The sequence below is a fragment of the Hyperolius riggenbachi genome, chromosome 5, assembly GCF_040937935.1.
Source record: "Hyperolius riggenbachi isolate aHypRig1 chromosome 5, aHypRig1.pri, whole genome shotgun sequence".
In the NCBI taxonomy this organism is placed as follows: Eukaryota; Metazoa; Chordata; class Amphibia; order Anura; family Hyperoliidae; genus Hyperolius; species Hyperolius riggenbachi.
In genome coordinates this window covers 140,741,609-140,768,452 of record NC_090650.1, presented here as the reverse complement: position 1 = coordinate 140,768,452, position 26,844 = coordinate 140,741,609, and the positions used below count along the sequence as shown (strand labels likewise).

Genomic DNA, 26,844 nt, shown 5'->3' with positions numbered 1-26,844 from the left:
TGTCCCTCTTTTCTTTTTCCTAGTTAACTCCCATGTGTGATGACATGGAAGCATAGGGAAAATAGAAAATTGTTACTTACCTATCAGTAATTTTCCTTTCTCGATGCTTACATGTCATCACACCAGGCCCTCCCTTCTTGTATGCTTCGGTGAGTCGAGGCTTACACAGACTAGGGAAGGGGGGAATGGGGGGTCCTATGGGGTAGAGGGGGTGGGGCAACTACCCATGTGTGATGACATGTAAGCATTGGGAAAAGAAAATTACCGATAGGTAAGTTACAATTTTCCGTTGTTCTCCAAGTTGATATTTTTACACCTTGTTAATAAAATGCCTTTTAAGCCACCAGGAAGAAAGAACATATACTGCAATTGAAAAAATACCAAAAATAGTTGAAAAAGTACTGTCAAAATTATTCAAAGTGCTGAAAAGTTATTTTAAACACAAGGTTAAAAATTATCTCCTAGGAGAAAAAGTGATTTGCATATGGGCCAGAGAAAATAGTTGTATGTGAGGGATATGGCCAGAAGCCAGTATTGGATAGCCATGATCTACAGAAGCTCTGGAGGCATTGCATTAAAAACAGTCATTACCACTCTCCAATCAATATAGGTTAACAGGTTGGAAAAAGGACAGCAATGCAAGCAACTGAGAGTAGTCAAAATGCAGTAACTATAAAAAACAAATTATGGAAAATAATTATTTGTACCTCAGATTGATGAACTCTTCTGTGTAAATAAGTCCACAATTTATTAAAGTTTGGTGAGAACAGCATAGTTTAAAAGGTTACAATTACACAAGAACCATGTTTAATTTCTATTTGCAATATGAGAACTAAATTACAGAGAAAAGTACTTTTAAAAAACAAACAAATTGGTATCATCTCCCTCCATTGTGTGTTTACATATACAGGTGTAGAGCACATGTACATCTGACTTCTATACACATTTGATACATTACACTAGCGGTGATCAATGTGATGCAAATAATTGTGAATTGATGCAAATTTATGCAGCTCGAAAATGAACCGATCAAACCCTGCTGGAGTAAAATGCGATTGTTTCATTTTCAAGCTGCATACATTTGCATACAAGTTTGCATCAACTCGAAATTATTTGCATTTCATTGACCATCTCTACATTACATATACAAAAACACATAAAAAAGAAGACAGACTTCAAGCACTCAACAGTTATTTACATGTCAACATTATTTTGGAAAAAGCTGCCATGTTTATGCTTATGAAATCATACAACAGCAGCTGTCCCTAGACAAAACTATAGAATTTTAAAAATACAGCTTTACACAGGACTTAATTTCTAGTTTTAGATCAGGGTCAGCGAAGGATTAGGACCACTGTATGTTGTTAAGTGGAATAAGTCAAAATTTCCACTCTGCTCTAATAAATTCCCCACACCTGACTTCAAAGGCCTGAAATGGTTCATGCTGCCTTAAACACATGACTGAGCTGACAGAAAGCAGCGGTAGGCCTCTTTCAGGCTGGGAACTGAATTGCGAGTATGCTGAGCAGTTCAGCATCCCATCTGCCAGTGAAAATCGGGTGGAATTTAACGGCAGCGAAATTGCAGAGGTTGTAACACCACCCGTGTCAAGCACTGATGGGGTAGTGTTACCAGGTAGCAAAGAACCGCAACATGTAGAGTCTGAGCATGGCTGTGGCCACACTCAGATCTGATTCTATGCAGGGGCATAGGGGCTAACAAGCGCCTGTAGATGCTGGAAAGCAGTTGACAAGTGGTGAATCCACCTGTCCACTGCCCTTCTGAAAGAGGCCTTACACTCAGCTCTCCCTAAAAGGAAATGCTACATATGCAGCCTTTTTTAAGCCAGATTGCTAACTTGTTTCCTTAATTATTCTTTTCTTGGTTATGGATACAAAGTCAGGAGAGTTATTTGTGATGTATGATAAAGAAAATAAACTTGGTTATTTAGGTAAACAATAGAGGAAGATTCTGGGTGACAGGTGCACTGATCCTAAATAGCAAAAATGTCTTTTTTTCTCCTCACATACAGCAGGTAACAGCGATCACTCTCCATGCAATGACTGCAGCAAAACAGAATAGAAGCTACTAAGTTGTAGCACAGGCCACAAAAAGCAGTAAAGAGAAAAGCTGGAGAGTGATCGCTACCTCTTAGCAAGGAACACACGCTCCATGCCCGCTGGTGAGATCACTAGGTAAAGTGACTTGACCACCTCTGGGGTGAGATATTCCTGTCAGAAATGTTTGCACACCCAAAAAAAGGGTGTTCTAAAATTTTCCTACACTGGGTGCTCCTGTTGGTGTTACTACAGAGAAGACTTTGATGTGGCGCTTCAGGAGAGCTCTGGCATCAGACACACTAGTGAGTGACCTCTGCTGTGGTGTACAAAAATACCAAGACAAAAATGGGTAAAAAAAAATCAGTTCCCAAGAATACTTTGTATCCATAACCAAGAAAAGAATAATTAGGGAAACAAGTTAGCAATCTGGCTTAAAAAAGGCTGCATATGTAGCATTTCCTTTTACCTCAGCGAGTTAACATCAATATGCAACATGCTGCTATTAAAGGAAAAAAACAACCAAGCAGCGATTTGGCTGCTGGTTAATCTTCCGTGTGAATTTTATTACCAGGTGTACATTTCAATCACGCAGATGTTAAAATCTGCATGGTCTCTCCATATTTCCCTCTGCTGAGGATGTGGGGGCAGTAAACTCCCAAACTGATCTATAGGTTTCAGCGATATGACGTTGTGTTGGTCTTGGGGTGGTAAGATTACTGGCGCTGAATAAAACACACATACTGTTCCCTGGAACTAGCATAGATAGCACAACGTTTGATACCCAGACAGTGGTGTCTACATTTACAGTATGTTTATATGGTAGTATAAATGAGAATTTTATATTTCTGAGGAGGGTTCAGTTGTTTTGCCTTCTCTCAGCAACAGGACTTCTTCTTGCAGCTTGTTTAACTCCTGCAGAAGAAAGAAACAAGAATCATGTGATATAATGGAAAGGCAATAAAAATGAATGCATAAAGTCTGTCAGCCACAGCAACAGATAAAGACTGTGCCATCTGGCTTCAGACTGAATATCATACGGGTGTATACAAAAGTAAGTTAGTTTAGAGGGGGATTAAAGAGACACTGAAGCGAAAAAAAATATATGATATAGTGAATTGGTTGTGTACTATGAATAATTACTAGAAGATTAGCAGCAAAGAAAATATTCTCATACATTTATTTTCAGGTATATAGTGTTTTTTCTAACATTGCATCATTCTATAATATGTGCAGATTACACAACACTCAGCATTCAAAATGAGTCTTTCAGAGCAGTCTGTGAAGTAATGACCTCTCCTCTAGCAGAGGAAAAGTAAATAGTCCAGGAACAGTTGAGATAATAAAAGTCAGATAACAGCCCTCTCCATGACTAACTTAGTCGGAGAGCTTAATGGCTTGTTTGCATAGAGATAACAACTGGAGTTTCTCAACTCTTCCTGTACTGGAAACAATTACACTGATGTATCTGATCTTAATGTTTTATTTCTTAGCTGTGCTACACATACAAATCATAATATCATCATTTTTTTTTCGCTTCAGTGTCTCTTTAATTCCATGTTTGATGAGCAAGCACAATTTCAACTTCATTACTTTGTTTTTATGTGCATAGAAAACACAGCCATTCCACAGTACAGCTAACAGGAACAGGCAGATCGGAATGCCAAAGCTTGCTGACCTATGAAGCCAAATACTGTGTTTCCCCAAAACAAGACAGGGCATTACATTAAGTTTTGCTCCTAGATGGGTTAGAATAATTTTGATTTGTTTTTCCATGAACAACAATCTACATTTATCGTATAAAAATAAATAAATCAGCATTTATTTAAATATACGACCATACAATACAATTAGGTTTTTGCATGTGGTGTTGGTGGATGGAATAGGGACTGTCGCACACAGATCACGTTAGCAATCTGGCTTAAAGGCTGCATATGTAGCATTTCCTTTTACCTCAGCGAGTTAACATCAATATGCAACATGCTGCTATTAAAGGAAAAAAACAACCAAGCAGTGATTTGGCTGCTGGTTAATCCGTGTATTTTATTACCAGATGTACATTTCAATCACGCAGATGTTAAAATCTTCATGGTCTCTCCATAGGCGTCATTCATGTCACAGGCACGTCAAGTGGCCGGCTTTTCCTTGGTGAAGGGTCTATCTGTCATGCTGCATTCTATGTATATTACTCAAAAATCCTGAAAAAACATTGCTAAGGCTTATTTTTGGAGAAACGGTACTCTAATGCTGGGAATACACGACTCGATTCTGAGCCATTTAGATGGATCGATAGATAATTTCCGACATGTCTGATCTCCCGCCCGATTGTTTCCACGCTCGATTCTGCATGGAGAACAATGGGAAAAGATAAGAAAAACGAGCGGAAGATAAGAGAATTGCCTGCAGAATCGAGCGTGGAAAATGATCGGGCGCGGAATCGAGCGGCAAAATGGAGCCGTTTATGCTCAGCATTACAGAACGGTCTGAAGTTCTGGACATTCTCATGGCACCAATGTTTGGAAATAAGAACACAGAGTACTGCAAAAATTCTATAGTGCAATTTACTATCTCTTTTGGAAGCAGAAATCTCTCCTGCCTTCCAACACTGCCATCTAGCGCAGGATACACATGCCTACACTGCCTACTACTTATTTCTGTTTTATTGTTGCAGTCCCTGTACTGTAGCTTGAGCCTAATATTTGTTTATATACACCACACTTGACTGTACAATGTCGCAGGTGGTTCTTTGTTTATGCATTACAATAGGATTGCATCCTATCCACGGTTTAAATCACGTTATTGCGTTCCTGTTTGCGGTTTACGCATGTAACTTTTCATTTTTTAGTACAATTCTGTAAGTGCATGAAAACAGACGGTATGCGGGGGGAAAAAAAGCAGAGAGTTGTCCGATTTTTTTTTTTATTTTTTTTTACGTGGAGGAAAAACAAAACCACTAAAAATACAGGGCTGTGAGTGCTGCATTCAGCGGTTTTTAATTGTCATCCGCTGCCTAATCTAAAGCTTACATGCTGGGTGAATTCGCCGCTTAGCTCCCTCTGTCCATTCACCCGGCATGTAAGTTTTAGATTGGGCAGCGGATGACAATTAAAAACTGCTGAATGCAGCGCTTACAGCCCTCCGTGCAAACAGTGACAGGTTGCTACATTACAGGCTCACTCCTCTCTCCCTTCACCCGGCTTGTCAGCAGGTAGCGGGCAAACCATTAACAGCCACTGGATCTTCTCCCTGCAGCGTTAGCAGCCCTCCGTGCACGCTGCTACATTAGCGGTTAACCTCTCTCCATTCACCCGCGGGAAAAATATCGCAGGAGACAGAGGCACCAGGCAAAATTTGTAGCATTCGGACTATAAGACGCACTCACTTTTGCCCCCCAATTTGAGGGGGGAGAAAAAGTGTGTCTTATAGTCCGAAAAATACGGTAATTAAATTGTTGGATAAAAGGTTCATTCTGTATACAGGTAGCCCCCGGTTAACGAACGAGATAGGGACTGTAGGTTCGTTCTTAACCTGAATCTGTTCTTAAGTCGGAACACTGTGCCATCTCTGTCCCCTGTACCTCTTCTGTGCCCCCCTGTGCCTCCAGTGTCCCTCTCTGTGTCACCGCTGCCCTCTGTACTTATTTATACAAGTTTAAAAGCCATTTTTTCTTTGTATTTTTAAAAATCTATTTTCTAAAAAACTGAAAGTCCAATTTGAAATTTTTTTTTTTTATTTGTTCCCATGGAAACACAGAATCCATGCCGTTCGTATCGGCGGGTTGTTCGTAAGTCGCCAGGTTTTTTATAAAAGTTTATTAGAGTGAAGGGACTGGGAAACAGTTACATATTTTACTCACTGATACTTCAGCCACTGATCCCCAACACTGAAGAGAGTTCACCCAACTGAACATATCCATTTTGGTTTAAAAAGAATGCATTATGTGACCACAAAAATATATATAAAAAAAAGACTGATCGCAGCGTTAATTGTGCATTGTACATTTGTATAATGATATGAATACACCTCTATGTAATAACCTGGGAAGATTGTCATACCTTTTTAAGTTTCACTATATACTGTATTTTCTGCTGCGGGTTTTGGTGCCCAAGTAATTTTCCATTTTCTTCTACAAGAGATGCAATCTGTTTTCTTAGCAGTTTTAACTCCTGCAGGGAGAAGAATTGAAAGTCTCATTGAGATTCATGAATTTTATGTTTATCACGATCCAATTGAATGAACGGCTGCTGAAAAAAAAAAAATGGTTATATTAATATTTATATCTAATTCCTAATAGGCTTGCATCAATTTTAGCAGTGATATTTATTCTATGCTCTGATGATAATGTTCTAATATATAAACAGCAACAGACTTTATTGAATTTCTGTGGATCTGGTCAGCTCTGCACACATCTGTTTCACACAGTGGGGAGCAAGCTTTGATCACTAAATGAGCAGAAACTAGGCAACGTTTTTGTTAAAGGAAACAGGTTTTGCAATTGCGGACTTCTTTCTACAAATTCTAAGCTCCTTTCTGGCATGCTGATCCTCTGTCTTTGCTACACTGCTTCTTAAAGGAACATTATCAAACCAAGCATTCTAAAATGACAATGTACAAATAATGTCTAAGTAGCTGTGTAAACATTTTCCTACTTTTCATGCTAACTATAAGAGGCAAAATTTGTAATTCATTATGTATAGATTTTAGCTACGTTTGGAATGTCTCATTTGCATAGGTGAATCTCTGCAGTCTGACATGCTAAGAACAGTGTAATATTGAAGCAGTTATAAGAAATGCCTCTGGAGTCAGCTTTCACATACTATTACAAATGTTTAAGTTGCACATAAGATACATTTCCTCTGCTCTTCTGCAGACAGCTCTCATAGACAAGAAGCTGCAGTGAGAGCTTTCTCTAACACACAGGGTTAAAAGTGTGCGGGAATCCTCCTCCTCTCAGGGCTCGTTTCCACCATAGCGAATCCGCATGCGGCGCCGACATGCGGATTCGCTTGGTACATTGAAGTGGCCGGGGCTGTTTCCATATGTGCGGCGTGCGGGAGCGATTTGGCGGCGGGCCAAATCTGCACGACGGGACCCACAGAATTCGCCTGCGTCGGGAATCCATGCGAATCGCCGCGAATGTATTTAATAGGAAAAACGCATGCATTTTTTACATGCGTTTTTACCCGCGATTTCGCACCTTTTTCAATGTTATTTTGCCCTGGCAGAGTCATGGTTAATTTCGCACGCGAAATCGCGGGTAAAAACGCATGCGGAAACGCATCCGCATGCGTTTTTACAAGCGTCGGGATGCCGGCGAAATCGCGTCGCAACAGTGGAAACGGGCCCTCATGGTTCACTGGCCCGTCAGAATCGGCGTCAGGGAAGTGTGAAAGGGATTTGATAACAGTAAACAAACAGATAAGCAGTCAAATGTATACACCCGTACTTAACAGCACGTCCCAAACAATTCCTATCTTAATTGAAAAAAAAACGTGTTAATCGATAGTGTTCCTTTAAAATCAGAGCTAACAAGCAGTGTTCAAACTACAGTGCAAGAGAAGCATATATGGTGTTTTATCCTCAATTTGTTTCAGCTGGGTGGTCGAAAAAAGACTCCTGTAAGTAAACAATTCCTATACCATAAATTTTTCTACACCCCTGTGACCCTGTATACACTGCCAATGGCCAAGCTCATTTGCAGACTAAAGGTAGCCTTACATCAGGCAATGATGGTAAGATTCGACCGAGAGACAAATCTCTCTCTGATCGAATCTGATTAGAGAGAGATCTGTCGGCTGCCCATACACTGCAGCCCGATTCCCGATAAATTTTAGCATTAAAGCTCTCAGGAATCGGCCGAGTCCGCCACAGGAAACAGATTGTCGATCGGCCACAAGTCACTAGATGTGTGAGTACCGTTAGAGTACCATGCTATCTAAACTGCTCCATGCACTGGTCACATGGCATACTCCATTAACCTCTATGGGAGAGGGGTTGAGTACCAGCTTGGCCATGACCCTTCCACGTCCTGAATGGGAGGGGTATACATCAGCAGGTTGGCCATACCTCTTCCAAAAGGCAGTGCAGCTCGGTCACACTCAGATATAAGATCTTTATGGACCAGTGCTGGTCATGTGACTGTTGCGGCCTTCCAAAAAAAGAAAGGCATTTCCAAGCATTTTTGAAAAAAAAACTTTAACCTATATTGTTATTGTAGTGGGAGGAAGCTGGAGCCATTACACTAATAAATGCACACCTCGAGCGGCTTATTGCTACTGTGCAAGTGCAGCCATACGCATGTGTTATAATTTAAGTATATGTAGGCCTCAGTTATTTGAACGGAGTTAGTTGAAAGGCTTGATTTGCACAGGGTCTCTTTAAGCATAATTTCTCGGAGAGAAATTATGAAGACCTTTACCAGAAGCAGATTGTTCTCGTCCGAAGGACAGGAACACTATCTGTTCAAATGTACAGACTTTCAGACTGCAAAGGGGAAAACAGAGGCCAATATTTACCAAACATGGCATTCTTTGTATGTAGAGTAGAGGACACTCGGAATATTAATTGAGTAGGTCTGTGTCATTACCCTACGAGGGATCTGAATCAATTATAGGTTTAGGGGGATGGTTCAGATGATGACACAGTTAACTCTTTCCTGGTCAGTATTAAGGTTCATGATGGGCCAACGGAGCGCACTCTTACTTTCACGCTCTCTATCTACTGACTGGAACCCTAATTACGGTACTTTCCTTTATTTATGTAATCTGATATAACGTATGCTGTATATATTAGATAGGTAGGCCTTCGGGCTAGGTAGTTAGATGTAATGTAGGATAGACATAAGAAGAAACCTGATTCCATGCAAGGGAATCAAGAAGCTGTAACGCAAAAGACTTACTACAGAATAATCTGCTTTGCTAAGATGTAAGAACTGTACTGTATATTTGTTGACTGAAAAAACTCCTAACTCGGAAGACGCCTGATGCTGTTGCTGTGATGAGAGTAGTGTTTGCAGCTCTTACTAATGATTTGCTGGTGCCGGAATAAAGGTGTGAAACGTATAGTTTCTTACAGCATGCAGGCACCGAACGACAGCCTTCGTACACGAAGAGGAGCGCTGCCACAAACTAGAAGAGGGTCCTGGTCAGCCACGGTGGGGTCAAAGAGAACGTGGGAGGCCCCTGACCTACCCAGAGGCTTTCCTCTACCTAGGTAAGATAAGTATCTATATTTTTTGGGGGGGATATTACAAGTTTGCTTTAAAATGCAGAAGTGTCATTGCATTTTTATGTATTTAAAGGGAACCTAAACTGAGTAGTATATGGAATTTTCCTTTAAAAATATTACCAGTTGCCTGACTCTCCTGCTGATCCTGTGTCTCGAATACTTTCAGCCACAGCCCCTGAACAAGCATGCAGATCAGATGCTCTGACTGAAGTCAGACTGGATTAGCTGCATGCTTGTTTCAGGTCTGTGATTCAGCCACTACTGCAGCTAAATAAATCAGCAAGACTGCCAGACAACTGGTATTGTTTAAAAGGAAACATCCATACCCCTCTCAGTTTAGGCTCCCTTTAACCAACGGAAAAAAAAGTTGTAATCTGCTTGTTGTGGCTCTTCTATAATGTATATGTCATCATGGAACCACAATTTATGCTCCCATATTTAGTTCGTAAACAACTAGTGGCATATTGATTGAAAAATACATTTTTAATTAAGAAAGTAAGAGCTTGCTATGTTTTGCAGAAAAATAGAAGATAAAATTGTTGCATAGAAGATGCAACGATGAAGAGCATTGGACAAAGTACTGCCATTCCAGTTCAATTACCTGTAACATTTTCTCGGTCTCCTCATTTTTGTCTTCCAGTAAAGAACGGAAGTCCTCTTTCTCCTGGAAGGCCTTCAGCTCTAAAGCTCTTGTTCGCTCCATTTCTTTATGCAGCTCGCTGAGTGTATTCTCTTTGCAAGTAAGTCTTTCCTTCACATCTGCTAACCTAAAGGAAGATGTAGAAATATAATAGAAGTGAAACAAGAAAAACGTACACAATATAATTTTTCCTTAACCAGCTGAGACTCTTTAACGTGACTCAAATTTGTCCTCCTAAAGATTCCAGGATGAGAGACGCATCTGGCGGTAAAAGTAGTCACCACTCACACATGTGCGCACAGGTTTACAAGTGAATGATTGCTGTTATAGCAGCAAACATTCATTGAAAGTGTATTTTTTTTTAATAAGTTTAAAGTGTCACACTAAAATATAAAGTGTGGCTGCCGGGGTGCATTTAGGTAGGATCGGAGGGGCAGAGAGGAGAACGGGGAAGCGGTTAGCATCAGACAGCTGCCAGTACATATGCATGCTCCTTCTGGTTTTCCTTCTTAGTTTATATCAGGTATCCTTTAACCTCTTGCCGACCGCGTCACGCCGGTAGGCGTGGCCGCGGCGGCAGCCCCAGGACCGCCTAACGCCAATTGGCGTAAAGTCCTGGGGCTCTGTTTTGCAGGAGATCGCGCGCAGGCTGCTATTGCCGCTCGGGAGACTGTTAGACGGCGTGATCGCCGTCTATTTACTCTGTGCAGCGCTGCGATCAGCAGCAGCGCTGCACTGGGGACAGCCGTGTCCCTGGGGGACAAGAGAGCGATCGGCTCTCATAGGCAGAAGCCTATGACAGCCGATCGCCGTAATTGGCCGGCTGTGGGGAGGGAGGGAGCGAGGGAGGGAAGGGATTTAAAGGAAGAGGGTTTTTTTTTTTTTAAAAAACGGCAACACAAATATTTATTAAAAAAATAAATAAACATGGGGGGAGCGATCAGACCCCACCAACAGAGAGCTCTGTTGGTGGGGAGAAAAGGGGGGGGGGGGGAAATCACTCGTGTGCTATGTTGTGCGGCCCTGCAGCTTGGCCTTAAAGCTGCAGTGGCCTTTTAAACTAAAAATTGCCTGGTCACTAGGGGGGTTTAGCCCTGCAGTCCTCAAGAGGTTAAGGGGTAAAAACCCAAAGTGGTTAAAGATGGCAGCATTAATAATCCAAATTAACTTTACTGTGTACATAACCTCTCATCCTACAGTGTATTACATACAGTGGAGGAAATAATTATTTGACCCCTCACTGATTTTGTAAGTTTGTCCAGTGACAAAGAAATGAAAAGTCTCAGAACAGTATCATTTCAATGGTAGGTTTATTTTAACAGTGGCAGATAGCACATCAAAAGGAAAATCAAAAAAATAACCTTAAATAAAAGATAGCAACTGATTTGCATTTCATTGAGTGAAATAAGTTTTTGAACCCTCTAACAATAAAAGACTTAATACTTACTGGAAAACCCTTGTTTGCAAGCACAGAGGTCAAACGTTTCTTGTAATTGATGACCAAGTTTGCACACATTTTAGGAGGAATGTTGGTCCACTCCTCTTTGTAGATCATATCTAAATCCCTAAGGTTTAGAGGCTGTCTCTGTGCAACTCTGAGCTTGAGCTCCCTCTATAGGTTTTCTATTGGATTAAGGTCCGGAGACTGACTAGGCCACTCCATGACCTTAATGTGCTTCTTCTTGAGCCACTCCTTTGTTGCCTTTGCTGTATGTTTTGGGTCATTGTCGTGCTGGAACACCCATCCACGACCCATTTGCAGTTTCCTGGCAGAGGGAAGGAGGTTGTCGTTCAGGATTTCACGATACATGGCTCCGTCCATTTTTCCGTTAATGCGATTAAGTTGTCCTGTGCCCTTAGCAGAAAAACACCTCCAAAGCAAAATGTTTCCACCCCCATGCTTGACGGTGGGGACGGTGTTTTGGGGGTCATAGGCAGCATTTTTCTTCCTCCAAACACAGCGAGTTGAGTTAATGCCAAAGAGCTCTATTTTGGTCTCATCAGACCACAGCACCTTCTCCCAGTCACTCACAGAATCATTCAGGTGTTCATTGGCAAACTTCAGACGGGCCTGCACATGTGCCTTCTTGAGCAGGGGGACCTTGCGAGCCCAGCAGGATTTTAATCCATTGCGGTGTAATGTGTTTCCAATGGTTTTCTTGGTGACTGTGGTCCCTGCTAATTTAAGATCATTCACTAACTCCTCCCGTGTAGTTCTAGGATGCTTTTTCACCTTTCTCAGAACCATTGACACCCCACGAGGTGAGATCTTGCGTGGAGCCCCAGAGCGAGGTCGATTGATGGTCATTTTGTGCTCCTTCCATTTTCGAACAATCGCACCAACAGTTGTCAGCTTCTCTCCCAGCTTCTTGCTAATGGTTTTGTAGCCCATTCCAGATTTGTGCAGGTCTACAATTTTGTCTCTGACATCCTTGGACAGCTCTTTGGTCTTTCCCATGTTGGAGAGTTTGGAGTCTGCTTGATTGATTGATTCTGTGGACAGGTGTCTTTTATACAGGTGACTAGTTAAGACAGGTGTCCTTAATGAGGGTGACTAATTGAGTAGAAGTGTCTAACCACTCTGTGGGAGCCAGAACTCTTAATGGTTGGTAGGGGTTCAAAAACTTATTTCACTCAATGAAATGCAAATCAGTTGCTATCTTTTATTTAAGGTTATTTTTTCGATTTTCCTTTTGATGTGCTATCTGCCACTGTTAAAATAAACCTACCATTGAAATGATACTGTTCTGAGACTTCATTTCTTTGTCATTGGACAAACTTACAAAATCAGTGAGGGGTCAAATAATTATTTCCTCCACTGTAAGTATCCTATTTATATTTGGAGCAGAAAAAGACGATGGACTTATCTTTCTCCCTACGTGACATCTTCCTTCACTCAGTACTGGTACAGATGCCAGGTGAGGATGTCATCAAGGGGCCAGGAGTAAGTATGGCAAAGAGCAGGCATAGGCAGGATGACTGGCATTCCAAACCAGCACTGGTACTCATTGAGGCTCAACAAAGCCTTATATGGGAGAACATCCAGTGCTCCAGTTCCAGTGCTGCAGAGGTGGTAATACCATGTCCTTACTGCCAGACAGGAAGGCTTGAAATGTCTGCTGAGCCTGTAAAGTAGCAAAAAGTCTTATATGCTTTGCAGAACAACTGGCTGGTGGATAAATCATCATGTGTACATAAATCTCCTGGTGTACTAAAGCTTTATATATATAGGCAATTTGTTTAGTAATGTTCAAAGACTGGGCATAATTTCTTTCCTCCAGCTTCTATGAGAAGTATAAAACTCCTTTTTACACATGGCACCTGAAAACACTGTGTAATAACATAGATAGAAGAACTCAAGTGAGAACCCACAGGCTTGGCACCTACAGTATATACCACAGAACACAGTACCTGCTGAAACAGACCATGAAGTTAGATACCAAAGTGATAGGAAACTCAAACTGCCCTTCTTTGTATACAGCCCTGTAACAGTACTCGGCCAGGAGGCTGTCAAGAAACTACCACCTTATTAGGATTGTCTTCATAGGACAAACACTTTCTTTGTTACTCATTTAAAGGGATACTTTTCAGTTTTTTTTTTACAATATTCAATGTCGGAGTTTTTCCATTGTACAATGTTCTTTCTTGCCTCCCCTAATTTACATTTCTACATTTATTACAGTTATTGGCATCTTCCTTGCTGACAAGGTGTATACACTGATTGTTATTTTTACCCTCCCCCCCTATGTAAATTGAGCAGAAAACTCAGCCGATCTCCCAGAATGCTCTGGGGAAGAAGAGGAAATTAAATCATTGCTATGGCAGACAATCAATGAGGGGGCTACATACCAATATCCTGCTATATATAGATATGTGAATGGTTTCTGCTGCTAAAACCAGAATAACTAAGGTAAAATGAGTATTCTAAATAATTTATTATGATCTGCTACGTGTCATCAAAGTGTTTCTTTAACTGCCTGATAAATCTATTAACTGCCAATAACATGGAATGCAGGATCTTTGAAAAACATGGAACCTTCTCTCCTGATGAAAACAGTGTTTGTACATCACTGAGGCCCCAAACTGTTGCCTGAGGGATTGTAACTTGACCCCTTCTGGCGAAGACCATTTTGTATTTGTATGCGCTTTAAAGGATGCAAGAGCTGAAAAACATTGGAAAAACGGGGAAGCAGGCATATACTAGTCCTTATGCCCACCGCTCCCCCGTTCTCCTATCTACCCCCATAGCTCACTTAAAAGCCCCCCAGGATCCTCTTCCGGTCGGCAGGGGCAAGACATACTGCACAGGTGCCGGCCAGGTTGTGCATGTCCTACAGCGCACGCCTGTGGCCATGAGCGCACTGCATAGGACGTCACTGTGTCATGCGCATGACCATGGGTGCTCGCTGTAGGATGTGGGGGAAGCAGTGGGCATGAGGACAGGTAGTAGTATATGCCTGCTCCCCGTTTCTCCAAAGTTTTTAAACTCTGGTATCCTTTAAGGCTCAGACAGCAAGAATACCTTTTACAGAAATTCAAATCATTCCCCAAATTCAATGGATTATATCCAATGGAAATAAATGAAAAATAACTGTCAAACTTACTCTGACTGCAATTTGAGGATTTGCTCAGATGATTTACCCTATTAAGAACAAGGAGAAGAGAATCAATAAGAATACAACTGTACAGAAACCTTGACTGAATTACAAGTTGATTCTGTTAAAAAGAAAAACAAAAAAGGTTTTTATAATGTGTTAGCAGTTCAATAAAATGTCAAAAACAAAAAAATGAAACATACATTTACTAGCCAAATTTCATTTACATTTCTAAATCTAAACCAGGAGTCCCCAAACTTTTTCAATCAAGGGTCGGGTAAGCATACTTCAGACTGCTGGGGGGTCGGCGAATACATAAAATGATGTAGAAAAACTTTACATTGAGCCCAGGTATTGTAGACAGCGCTTATTAACATGGGCAGCTCTCATGTCTCCCATTGATCCAGAGCCGACATTATGCCTCCAACACAGCATGTAATACATTTTGTGTGTGGGGGCCAGTGAAAAAGCCTCAGGGGGCCGCATTCGGCCCGCGGGCCTTAGTTTGAGGACCACTGATCTAAACAGTGTGTCTAGAGTGTTATGTGCACAGAATGTGTGGGCGTGAACAAAAAAAGATGTACATACATATCTACATACATACACTGTGCACACACGCACATACATACAGGCTTGCTGCCTTGTAATGTAGTCCTGATTGTTTACTCCTCGCTTGCCCTACAATAGTGGGATGCACATTACAGCATACAGAAGCATTCAGCAAGTACTGATATTTCATGTCATTTGGTAAGCAGGGATCTAGTTCCTATGAGTTACCACATGTTGAATTTCACAATGACTTCTTAGAAGTTACCTTTTCCAGTCTATCAAATACTTCTTTTTCAATTTCTTTCTTCAACTCTTGCATGCCAGATACTGTTTGCTCATCACTGAGAAAGAAAACATGCACAGGAAAAATTAAATGACGTCTGTTATTTTAGATTTTCACATTAAAGGACGCCTGAAGTGAGAGGTATATGGTGGCTGCCATTGTTTATTTCCTTTTAAACTATATTAATTGCCTGGCTGCCCTGTTAAACATTCTGACATCCGTAATGTCTGAATCCAGGGCCAGCTTTACCATAAGGCACTATAGGCTTGTGCCTACAGGCGCCTGATGATAGAAAGGCGGTTAATTCTGCTCTTCGAGTGCCTTTATTCCTCCTTCCCTATGCAACTTAATACTGAGGGTACCTCTGGCTGCCTAATACTAAGGGACACCTGAAGCTGCCTTTGATGGGCAAGGGAAGTAAGGGAGAAGAGACAGCTGGGCCAGGCAGCACACTTTCGGTGGGGTTGTGTAGGCTCATGTAGGTATCGTGTGACATCTGTGCCTATAGGCTCCAGTGACGTAAATCCGTGCAGTCTGAATCACACACCTGAAACAAGTATGCAGGCAATCCAGTCAGAAACCTCTGATCTACATGCTTGTTCAGGGTCTATGGCTAAAAATATTAGAGATGGTGCAACCAAAGAAAATAAATTCAGGCAATTGACTTTTTGTCTGCATTGCGCTTGTTCCAAATCGCACCACTACCACAATGCACCAGTGTAAAAGGACCCTTAATGTTCCTAAGTGACAAATATAGCTTGCTTTTACAGAGTATAAATATTAACAAGTCTGGATACCAATCAGGCCTCAAAGACAAACTGTAAGGTGGAAACAAACTCACCATCAGTGTGAAGGCGATGACAAGTTTATCACGAAAAAAACAAAACAAAACCAGAAAACCCAGTCTTCAGGGAAAAAGTCCTACTGCCAGTGAGGTGAAAGCCCTCCCACTATGTGACGTTTAGCTTAGGCTAATTATTACTCCGTCTTGAATGTACTGGCTTGTGGGTAATGATGCCACATGAAGCTTCTCCTAGTTTTAGAATAAGTTATGATATAGATTTAAAATCCTAATGTCTTCACAATCTTACCCCCCCCCCCTTTTCAAATCATCTCTGTGATAAACTGCAGCACCCCATCCCCGCTGGTTCACAAGCTAAGCTTCGTATACCCCATCTCAGGAACCAGTGGGACTGGGGGGCACAGAGTTAGTTCCAGGGGAGGGTTGGGGGGAGAGAGAGAGAGAGAGAGAAAGAGCGCGCGCACGTGCTGTGACAGGGGCTGATATACTGCTGTGAATTTTGGTGGTGGGGATGTTGTAAATATTCTATTTGTCTATGCACTGTACACTTTATTCATCTCCTGACGAGAGCTTTAGGGGTGAAACATGTTGGGGTCCGTGTCACTGTAAATACTTGCACCCTTATGTTTCCTACAGTCTAGTCTTAGCAGCCTGGTGGTATCACAGTGTTCATGAGTGACAGTGGTCTGGCTACACATGTGCGAGATCGCTACACCCCTCCCTGGCTGTTGATGTTAAGTGGAGGTGGGGGATCAGCGAAGACCTGAACACACGTGTAGTGCATGTTATCTGCTGGATGACAAATACCGACAGTGTTGACAAATGTTTTCATTGTTAATAAAGTACATTTTATTGGTACGTACATAAGTACGCCCCGTTCAAAGGACCACATTTTCTACACTTTGTTTCCCTAGTACGGATTTTGGATATTTTGCAATCAGAGAGAGCTGCGACCAGTATTTGAACACCAAGGCCGAGTGGGGACGGTACTAACCCACATGCGATTTAAAGTGGTTGCCTTATATAGCAACCTACACTTGTGGGTATTACATCACCTGTGTTTTGTGTGTGCACCACCACCACCACGGGCTCCTGCTCTTCCCTTGTTTTTCTTTCTTTTACTCTCCTCTCAGCACCAGCATAGAAGCCTAGTGGAGAGCAGTGTAATAGCAGCCAGAAATAGCAGAAAATGACCGTGTCAAAACCAGTCTGAAAACGCATTTTTTTTTTTTTTTGCTGCAACAATCGCTACATGAACAAGAATCAGTGTGAAACAGGGTCCTAAGCAATCTGGATAAACTTGGGTATCTATATAAGAGGAAAAAAAAGGATGGTTTTCAACTAAGGGAATAAAAAAGAAAACATCCTCTAGCTCTCTGTACCAGTAGTAAACATGATTCCTCCCACGCTGCGTGAGACTTTTTTCTACAACACAATGACAGGGTAAGATGATTTTTTATTCTCTTTTGCTTATCTCTTCTTTTTGCTCATAACACACTTTTTTTGTCTATTAGTTGTGCCAAACAATAATTTCTGAATGTTCATACGAATAATTGTTCGTAAATGATTGTTTAGCAAATTGTATCACATTGGTGGCCACCTTAACCACTTGCCGACCGCGCACTCATACCGCGCGTCGGCAAAGTGGCAGCTGCAGGACCAGCGACGCAGTATTGTGTCGCCAGCTGCAGGCTGACTAATCAGGAAGCAGCCGCTCGCGAGAGCGGCTGCTTCCTGTCAATTCACGGCAGGGGGGCTCCGTGAATAGCCTGCGGGCCACCGATGGCGGCTCGCAGGCTAAATGTAAACACAAGCGGAAATAATCCGCTTTGTTTACATTGTACGGCGCTGCTGCGCAGCAGCGCCGTAAGGCAGATCGGCGATCCCCGGCCAATCAGCGGCCGGGGATCGCCGCCATGTGACGGGGACGTCCTGTCACTGGCTGCACAGGACGGATAGCGTCCTGTACAGCCCGGAACACCAGGGGGGCCAGGTAGGAGAGGGAGGGGGGGGATTTCGCCGCGGAGGGGGGCTTTGAGGTGCCCCCCCCCCGCAACACCGGCAGGCAGGAGCGATCAGACCCCCCAGCACATCATCCCCATAGTGGGGAAAAAAGGGGGGCGATCTGATCGCTCTGGATGCACCCTGATCTGTGCTGGGGGCTGTAGAGCCCACCCAGCACAGATCACAAATAACAGCGCTGGTCCTTAAGGGGGGGGTAAAGGGTGGGTCCTCAAGTGGTTAAGGCAGGTGAGAATCTGCAAGAAATGTTTCAATATGGACTTGAGTGTACTTTTCTCCTCTGAACATAAACAATGTTAAACTGATTCCCACAGCACGATACAGCCTATTCACCAACAATCCCCAGACTACAATACAGCCAGTCCATTACTTTTACTTACCAAGTCTTCTCTACTTTGCTGTTTTTCAGCTGGATCTGTAATTCCGTACACTGTTCCTGTAAGTTCTGTATCTCAAGTCGAAGATTTTCTGTCTCACATAACTGGGTCTAAAACATAAAACGATACAGTACATTTATGAGCCTATGTGCCCAGCCTGGGGACAGGAAACAGGAAAATGCTTTGTCAGAGCGTCTCTTGTCTAAATGGAACCAAAATTTTTGAAAAGGTAGCTGAAAGTATACAACTGTAAGCAAATGCTTGTGCACCCCTGGCCAAATTACATACCATATATGCACCAAAAACTTCCTACCTCTTCTCTATTTGTGATCAGTAATAGCTAACTTTTCCTCGCTTTATCAGCCAAGACACTAATCTTCACTTAGCTGCTTCTCACAACCTTATACTCCGAAGCAGCCTTGTGGTCATGTTGTCACATTTCAGAGAATATGGTAGAGAGCACCAGTTGATGCTTAGGAAGGTAGCAATAACGATCACCCTGGCATACCCCTGTACCTCCCCCCCCACATGTGCAATATGTGCTAGTGGTGGAAAGAACAGTGATCAGAATATAAACCAAGATTATATTTGTAAAGAAAAATATTGTTTATATTTGAACATATATTATTCAGCCACAGCACAAACACCCCTGGCAGATGAAATGGATAACATTGGCCATCTTGTTTTAGTGACACCCATCAAGGTGTGTAATATATTAGGCAGCAGGTGAACGGGCACTTCTTGAATCTGATGTCTCAAAGCAGGAAAAATGTGCAGGCAAGAAGATCTGAGAGACTTTGACAGGTGACAAATTGTCATGGCTAGTTGACTGGATCACAGCATTTCTAAAATAGCTGGTCTTGTATGGAGTTTCTAATGCAGAAGACAAACTAAAGACAACCCATGAATTGGTAACATGATCAAGGGCACCTAAGGGCTCATTGCTGCCTGTGTGGAGCAAAGGTTAAAGAGTTTGCTCAGATTCCACAGAAAAGCAACTGTAGTGCAAATTATTGAAACGCTTAATACTGCCCGTGAGAACAGTGGTGTAGCACACAGTGCATTGCAGCTTGTGGTGTATGGCTTTTGTCCAGAAAAAGACCTACAAGTCTGCCCATGCTGTCCACTTGTGAAATTGCCTACAGTGGGTCAATGAGTGCCAGAATCAAACCATGGAGCTATGGAAAAAGCTAGTCCAGGGTTGGTGAATCCGGTTCTCTTTGACCTTTTATACAAAAGTAAAATACACACAAGAAAAACAAAAAATACACACAAACACCTGTGTGAAATGTTCTCCTAGATTTACATTATCTTGGCTAGGACCTTGTATTTCCAAATGCAGTTGGTGTAAAAAGGACCCTTACAGTCTTACCTAAACAAATTATTTGGCCAGCGATGCCCAAAGATTTGCTTTCAACTGATTTAACATTCCTCAACCAAGGGGGAACTGGGTTTTTTCCACTTCCTTTTAAGGAGTTTCCTTGCTATGCACAGGGCCGAATTTGGGGGCAGGCCTCCAAGGCCCGTTCCTAGGGCGCCAGAATCCACCAGAGTTTTAGGGGCGGGTGGTGACAGGTTGACTAAGCCTGTCACCAGCCCTGAGAGGAGCCCCTGCGAGTCCACAGCCGCCCCTTCATTATGTGGGCTTGATGTGGTGCACACTGGTGGAGAGAGCGAGCCTGCTGTGACCCCCGGGCAGCGCTGTGCAGCTTCAGGTACGGCCACATCCCTTCGCTCAGCGCCCCTCTCTCCCTCCCTTCCCCGTCCTCCCCCCGCACGTACCCGCAGAGTAGCAGCAGAGACAGCCACTTTACCTCTCCAGGCTCCAGCGCCTAAGCTTCCTTTGTCCCGCTGCCGCTGGGCGCTTCTTTCTCCTGTCAGCGTCTCTCCCATGTGACTCGCCGGCAGGTTACCGGCGAGTCACATGGGAGAGACGCTGACTGGAGAAAGAAGCGCCCAGCGGCAGCGGGACAAAGGAAGCTTCGGCGCTGGAGCCTGGAGAGGTAAAGTGGCCGTCTCTTCTGCTACTCTGTGGGTACGTGCGGGGGGAGGATCGGGGAAGGGAGGGAGAGGGACAGAAGACAAGGACTGGCGTCTGCCCTGCAGGGGGGGGAGAGGATTTGGTGGGGGACACAGCATGGCTTCTGGCTACCTATGGAAATGGGGGGGGGGGGATTTGGTGGGGGGCAGAGCATGGCTTCTGGCTACCTATGGAAATAGGGGGGAGGGGGGGATTTGGTGGGGGACACAGCATGGCTTCTAGGTACCTATGGAAATGGGGGGGGGGATTTGGTGGGGGACACAGCATGGCTTCTGGCTACCTATGGAAATGGGGGGGGGGGGGGGTAATGTTAGCATCTAGCTTCCTATGCTAATTTTATTGGTATAAGGTTGATTTTATTGGGGGAATTTTATTGGGGGAGGGTGGAGGGAGATAGCATCTAGCTACCTATACTAAAGGGGAGGGCAATGGGGGACAACACCTGTCTACCTATACTAAGGAAGGGGGGCAGCACCTCACTACTTATACAGGGGGGTGGGTAGCACCTGGCTAGTACATATACTAAAATGGGGGCAGCATCTGACTATCTTTACTGGGGGGTCCTGAATAGTATTATTATTGTTTTGGATTGCTTACAGAGTATACATAGTCATATGTCTATGTATGTATTGTGTAGTGCGCATACATTTTAGTCTAGGGCCAATTTTTAAGAGGAAGCCAATTAACTTATCTGTATGTTTTTTTGGGATTGTGGGAGGAAACCGGAGTGCCCGGAGGAAACCCACACAAACACGGTGAGAACATACAAACTCCTTGCAGATGGTGACCTGGCTGGCATTTGAACTGGGGACCCAGTGCTGCAAGGGGAGTGCAGGAACAGTGGTAACCAGGAGGTTTTATTAAAGTGAGCCAGAGGTGAAAGGGATATGGAGCTGCCATATTTATTTGCTTTTAAACAATACCAGTTGCCTGGCTGTCCTGCTGACTCTCTACCTCTAATACTATTAGCCATAGCCCCTGAACAAGCAGCAGATCAGGTGTTTGACATTATTGTCAGATCTGACAAGATCAGCTGCATGCTTGTTACTGGTGTTATTCAGACACTACTGTAGCCAAATAGATCAGCAGGGCTGCCAGGCAACTGGTATTGTTTAAAAGGACATAAATAGGGCAGCCTCCATAGCCCTCTCACCTCAGGTTCACTTGCAGGTTGAGTTTTTTCGTGTGTTCACAGGTTCACTTTAAGACTTTTTGCAGGTTGAAAAAGAGAGTGCATGTTTGAGGGTGTTGAGAGGTTGTTGGATGGGGGGGGGGGGCTATGCAGACACCAATTTTCTCTAAAGACCATCACACTGAATTTCTCTCCACTATACCAACACCCTGTAATCCAAAAATTACTCAATTAGCGTCAAAAACTGTCCCTGAGATCAGTTTTAATGCACAAAAGGCCTCCACTTCCCTCCTGAAATTTTTCACCACAGGGCACTCCCACATCACATGTGCGAAAGAGCCAGACAGCCTTTTACATTTCCAGCAGATATCATTATCTGCTAGTCCATAGCATGCCATACAGGTAGGGGTTACCGTAGATACTATCTAGCTAAGAGTTTAAACTGAGTAAGCTGTATACAGGGATGTGAAAAACATTTTTTTTTTTTTAAAGATCCTGGCCCATAGCTCCACATCCAGCTTAACTCCATCTACCTTTTCCCACCCTGTGCAGTACGGTGGGAAAGGCATCAATTATTGTATAAACACTGAATAATGTTCCCAGCCTTGTTTCATTAGGTACCATTGCTCATAGTTGTAAGATTATGTCTATTGTTTGTTAACATATTCTCACCCCTAGATACTGGTATTTAATTCCCATCCAAAAGTAGAGAAGCTTCCAATGCTTTTCCTCTTTTGTGGAGAGCAGCCTTTATCAAGCATTATTGACTTCTGCTCATTCAGCTTATAATTAGAGGCCATACTATAAAGATTACAATAGCCCAAACATTGCTTGAGAGAGCTTGTAGGCATAGTCAAGGTAAGCACTCAGCACTGCTTACTCACACCCACCCTACATGAAAGCCAAACTCTGGGTGCGGCTTACAGACCTCCGCCAATGCCTCAATCAGTAGCCGAACACAGGCACCCAAATTACTCTGTAGGTGCTATTAAAGCTGTAAATTACAATGTGGTCTTTGGTTAAGTTTAATTTGCAAACATGGCTGTATGCTCAATTACCTACTTTACACTTTACATTCTGTTGCGAGCAGTACAAAGCAACTGTTTCTACTAGATGCTTTCTACTGCTTTTGATAAAACTGTAATACAGTTTAATCTCGTTCTAATAAACTCATGTATAGTAGACTTTCAGGTAGAGTACACTACCTCTCCAGGTACCGGCCATTTGTCATTATAAACCGATGGGAGCAATGCCTGGTATAGTAAACCCCGATATAATAGAACTTTTGTTATAGTAAACATGTTTTTTGGGTCCTACGTGGCGCTGACTCCTTATATAGTAAACAGTGGTCGGTGCATGCGTCATATGTCAGTGTGAAACCCATGGACGGCTTCTTTCTTCAGGCTGGTTCCAAGTGAGTTGATGCCTGATAACATTTGTAAGACAAGAAGACTGGCAAGGGCGTTGGATACACAGTACAGTACTAATAAGCAGCCTGGGGAAAATGAGGAATAATGTGAATGTAAACAAAAGAGTATGCAGGGTTACCACTTCCACTTTGCAATCACCAATAAAAGTATTGTCATAGTCCTCCCACTGGGTGGTACACACTCTCAGGTATCTCTTCCCGTTAGTGATGATGCTCCTGGTAGCATGTGCAGCGCAGTACAGGCTACTTTTACTTGTGCAGATCAGACAAGGCTTACTTACTGCAAAACTAAGTAGAGTGGAGAGTGCTATGTCCTGCCCGTAGAGGTATCGGAGCCACTCACATTACAGATGTGAGTGGCTTATCATGATTGGCTGCATTTTGAAGAGAGGCTTCATGATTGGCTCAAGCATCAGCAGAAAGTTTGCAGGACACATACTGCAAGTCTCGCCTGCGGAGGTATTGGAGCCACTCACAGGAAGAGAGTGGCTGCCTCTATTCAGAAACGATTGCAATTTTTAAAGAGCCCTGGATACTGTACCCGCAATTTGTTCAGCCTGCAGCTCCAAGGTATACTTAACCTTGTAGTCCACCAAATGTGGAAGTGCTTGTACTGTACCTCCAATGGGAAGACAGAGTTTGTCCTTTGCAGGAGAGACTAGGCCTCCAGGGGAGGCTAGGTCATTTCTAGGACAAATTCTGATATAGTAAACTTCTGATATCGTAAACCACTTTTCTTGGTTCCTTGGAGTTTAGTATAACAAGATTATACTGTATTTATGTGGACGGTGAATAGGTTGCTCAGAGTATAAGATGTGGAAGGACTGTCACAGCTACCACTGGGGCTGTGTTAATTACAACCAGAAGCAGATAAATACCCTTTCCAGCTTCAATAAGTACCCTTCCCTTCCAGGGTGACAGCACAGCATGCACTAAAATGATTTCACAGAAACTGGTGTAGTAACACTAAGATTTTCAGTGGCATATGATAAACATCCATTCCATCCAAGATACTAGACAACACAAATAACATTTACATTGCGCTTTTCTACTGGCGGACTCAAAGCGCTTGAGCTGCAGCCACTAGGGCATGCTCAGTAGGCAGTAGCGAGTCTAGCCCAAGGACTCCTTACTGAATAGGTGCTGGCTTACAGAATAGCAGCTGGCTTACTAACAGCATTGTGCACATTACAGGTGAAACTCAAAAAAAATATAATATTGTGTTTGTCATTTCAGTAATTCAACTTAAAGAGTGAAACTAATATATGAAATAGGAACCCTTTGCAGGTGTTTTGGTTTAATTACCGTATTTTCCGGTCTATAAGACCAGAAGTGGGGGGAAAAAGTCAATGCGTCTTATAGTCCGAAGGTGTCCCCCACAAATACATACTGCAGCCAAATATCACTGCCGCCTGCATGTTAACGGGAACGCACGACATGGTGGCACAAGGAAAAAAGATCTCCCACTGCTCTATGTGCTAAGTGCAGCCGATGGTCTTGAGGGCGGGACCACAGCGCCTTCACTGGGCCAATCACTGCCCTTATTTAGTAGCATTGACCTATCAGATGTCAGTGATCTAATACGTCATTGCTACTGAGTCAGTGCAGTGATTGGCTTAAAGAAGGAGCAGTCTTCCTGCCCTCTAGACCATCCTTAAACAATCAGAGCAGTGGGAGAGCTTTAACCACTTGAGGACCACAGTCTTTTTGCCCCTTAGGGCCCATTTCCACTAGGGCGGTTTCGCTGGCGATTCTGCAGTTTCCCCGCACATCATTCGCACGGGGAAACTCTGCCATAGGGGATGACGGCGCCGCGGCGGAATCGCTTGCGGGAGCGATTCGCCCGGAACCCCCCGCAGATTTCACCACGGAGGCTGCGAATCCCATAGCCATGCATGGCACGGCTCATGGGATTCGCCTGCGATCCCGCCCACCGGCTCAGTGCGGTGTGCGTCTGCGAGACGCACGCCGCACAAGTAGAGACGAGCCCTTAAGGACCAGAGCCTTTTTCTCCATTCAGACCACTGCAGTTTTCACGGTTTATTGCTCGGTCATACAACCTACTATCTAAATGAATTTTACCTCCTTTTCTTGTCACTAATACAGCTTTCTTCTGGTGCTATTTGATTGCTGCTGCAAGTTTTAGTTTTTATTATATTCATCAAAAAAGACATGAATTTTGTCAAAAAAATGATTTTTTTTACTTTCTGTGCTGACATTTTTCAAATAAAGTAACATTTCTGTATACATTTTTGTCCAAATTTATTGTGCTAGATGTCTTTGATAAAAAAAAAAAATCCATTCAGTGTATATTTATTGGTTTGGGTAAAAGTTATAGCGTTTACAAACTATGGTGCCAAAAGTGAATTTTCCCATTTTATAGCATCTCTGACGTTTCTGACCACCATTCATGTTTCACGAGGTGCTAAAATTCCAGGATAGTACAAATACCCCCAAATGACCCCATTTTGGAAAGAAGACATCCCAAAGTATTCATTGAGAGGCGTGGTGAGTTCATAGAAGATTTTATTTTTGTCACAAGTTAGCGGAAAATGACACTTTGTGACAAAAAAAAAAAGTCACGGACTCACTATGCTCCTCTCTGAATACCTTGAAGTGTCTACTTTCCAAAATGGGGTCATTTGTGGGGTGTGTTCACTGTCCTGGCATTTTGGGGGGTGCCTAATTGTAAGCACACCTGTAAAGGCTAAAGGTGCTCATTGGACTTTGGGCCCCTTAGCGCAGTTAGGCTGCAAAAAAGTGCCACACATGTGGTATTGCCGTACTCAGGAGAAGTAGTATAATGTGTTTGGGGGTGTATTTTTACACATACCCATGCTGGGTGGGAGAAATACCTCTGTAAATGACAATTTTTTGATTTTTTTTTTTTACACACAATTGTCCATTTACAGAGATATTTCTCCCACTCAGCATGGGTATGTGTAAAAATACACCCCAAAACACATTATACTACTTCTTCTGAGTACAGCGATACCACATGTGTGGCACTTTTTTGCACCCTAACTGCGCTAAGGGGCCCAAAGTCCAATGAGTACCTTTAGGATTTCACAGGTCGTTTTGAGACATTTGGTTTCAAGACTACGCCTCTCGGTTTAGGGCCCCTAAAATGCCAGGGCAGTTTAGAAACCCCACAATTGACCCCATTTTAGAAAGACAACACCACAAGGTATTCTGTTAGGAGTATGGTGAGTTCATAGAAGATTTTTTTTTTTTGTCACAAGTTAGCAGAAATTGACACTTTGTGAAAAAAAAACAATAACAATCAATTTCCACTAACTTGTGACAAAAAATTAAAATCTTCTATGAACTCACCATACCCCTAACGGAATACCTTGCTTGGGGTGTCTTCTTTCTAAAATGGGGTCACTTGTGGGGTTCCTATACTGCCCTGGCATTTTAGGGGCCCTAAACCGTGAGTAGTCTTGGAACCAAATTTCTCAAAATAACCTGTGAAATCCTAAAGGTACTCATAGGACTTTGGGCCCCTTAGCGCACTTAGGGTGCAAAAAAGTGCCACACATGTGGTACCGCCGTACTCGGGAGAAGCAGTATAATGTGTTTTGTGGTGTATTTTTACACATACCCATGCTGGGTGGGAGAAATATCTCTGTAAATGGACAATTTTTTTTATTTTTTTTACACACAATTGTCCATTTACAGAGAGATTTC

General features: G+C 43.0%; 1 protein-coding gene across 1 annotated transcript in view; it reads right to left on the bottom strand.

The window, feature by feature from the left end:
* Nucleotides 1-2,856: 2,856 nt before the first annotated feature.
* Nucleotides 2,857-26,844, bottom strand: part of KIF15 (kinesin family member 15) — a 118,167-nt gene continuing 94,179 nt past the window's right edge. The window contains exons 30-35 of the mRNA XM_068236320.1: nt 18,556-18,662; nt 15,334-15,409; nt 14,529-14,566; nt 9,886-10,051; nt 6,113-6,223; nt 2,857-2,972 (exon numbers count right to left, since the gene is read on the bottom strand). Coding sequence (XP_068092421.1) covers nt 2,898-2,972; nt 6,113-6,223; nt 9,886-10,051; nt 14,529-14,566; nt 15,334-15,409; nt 18,556-18,662 — 573 coding nt within the window. The 3' untranslated portion in view covers nt 2,857-2,897. The remainder of the gene's footprint in view (nt 2,973-6,112; nt 6,224-9,885; nt 10,052-14,528; nt 14,567-15,333; nt 15,410-18,555; nt 18,663-26,844) is intronic.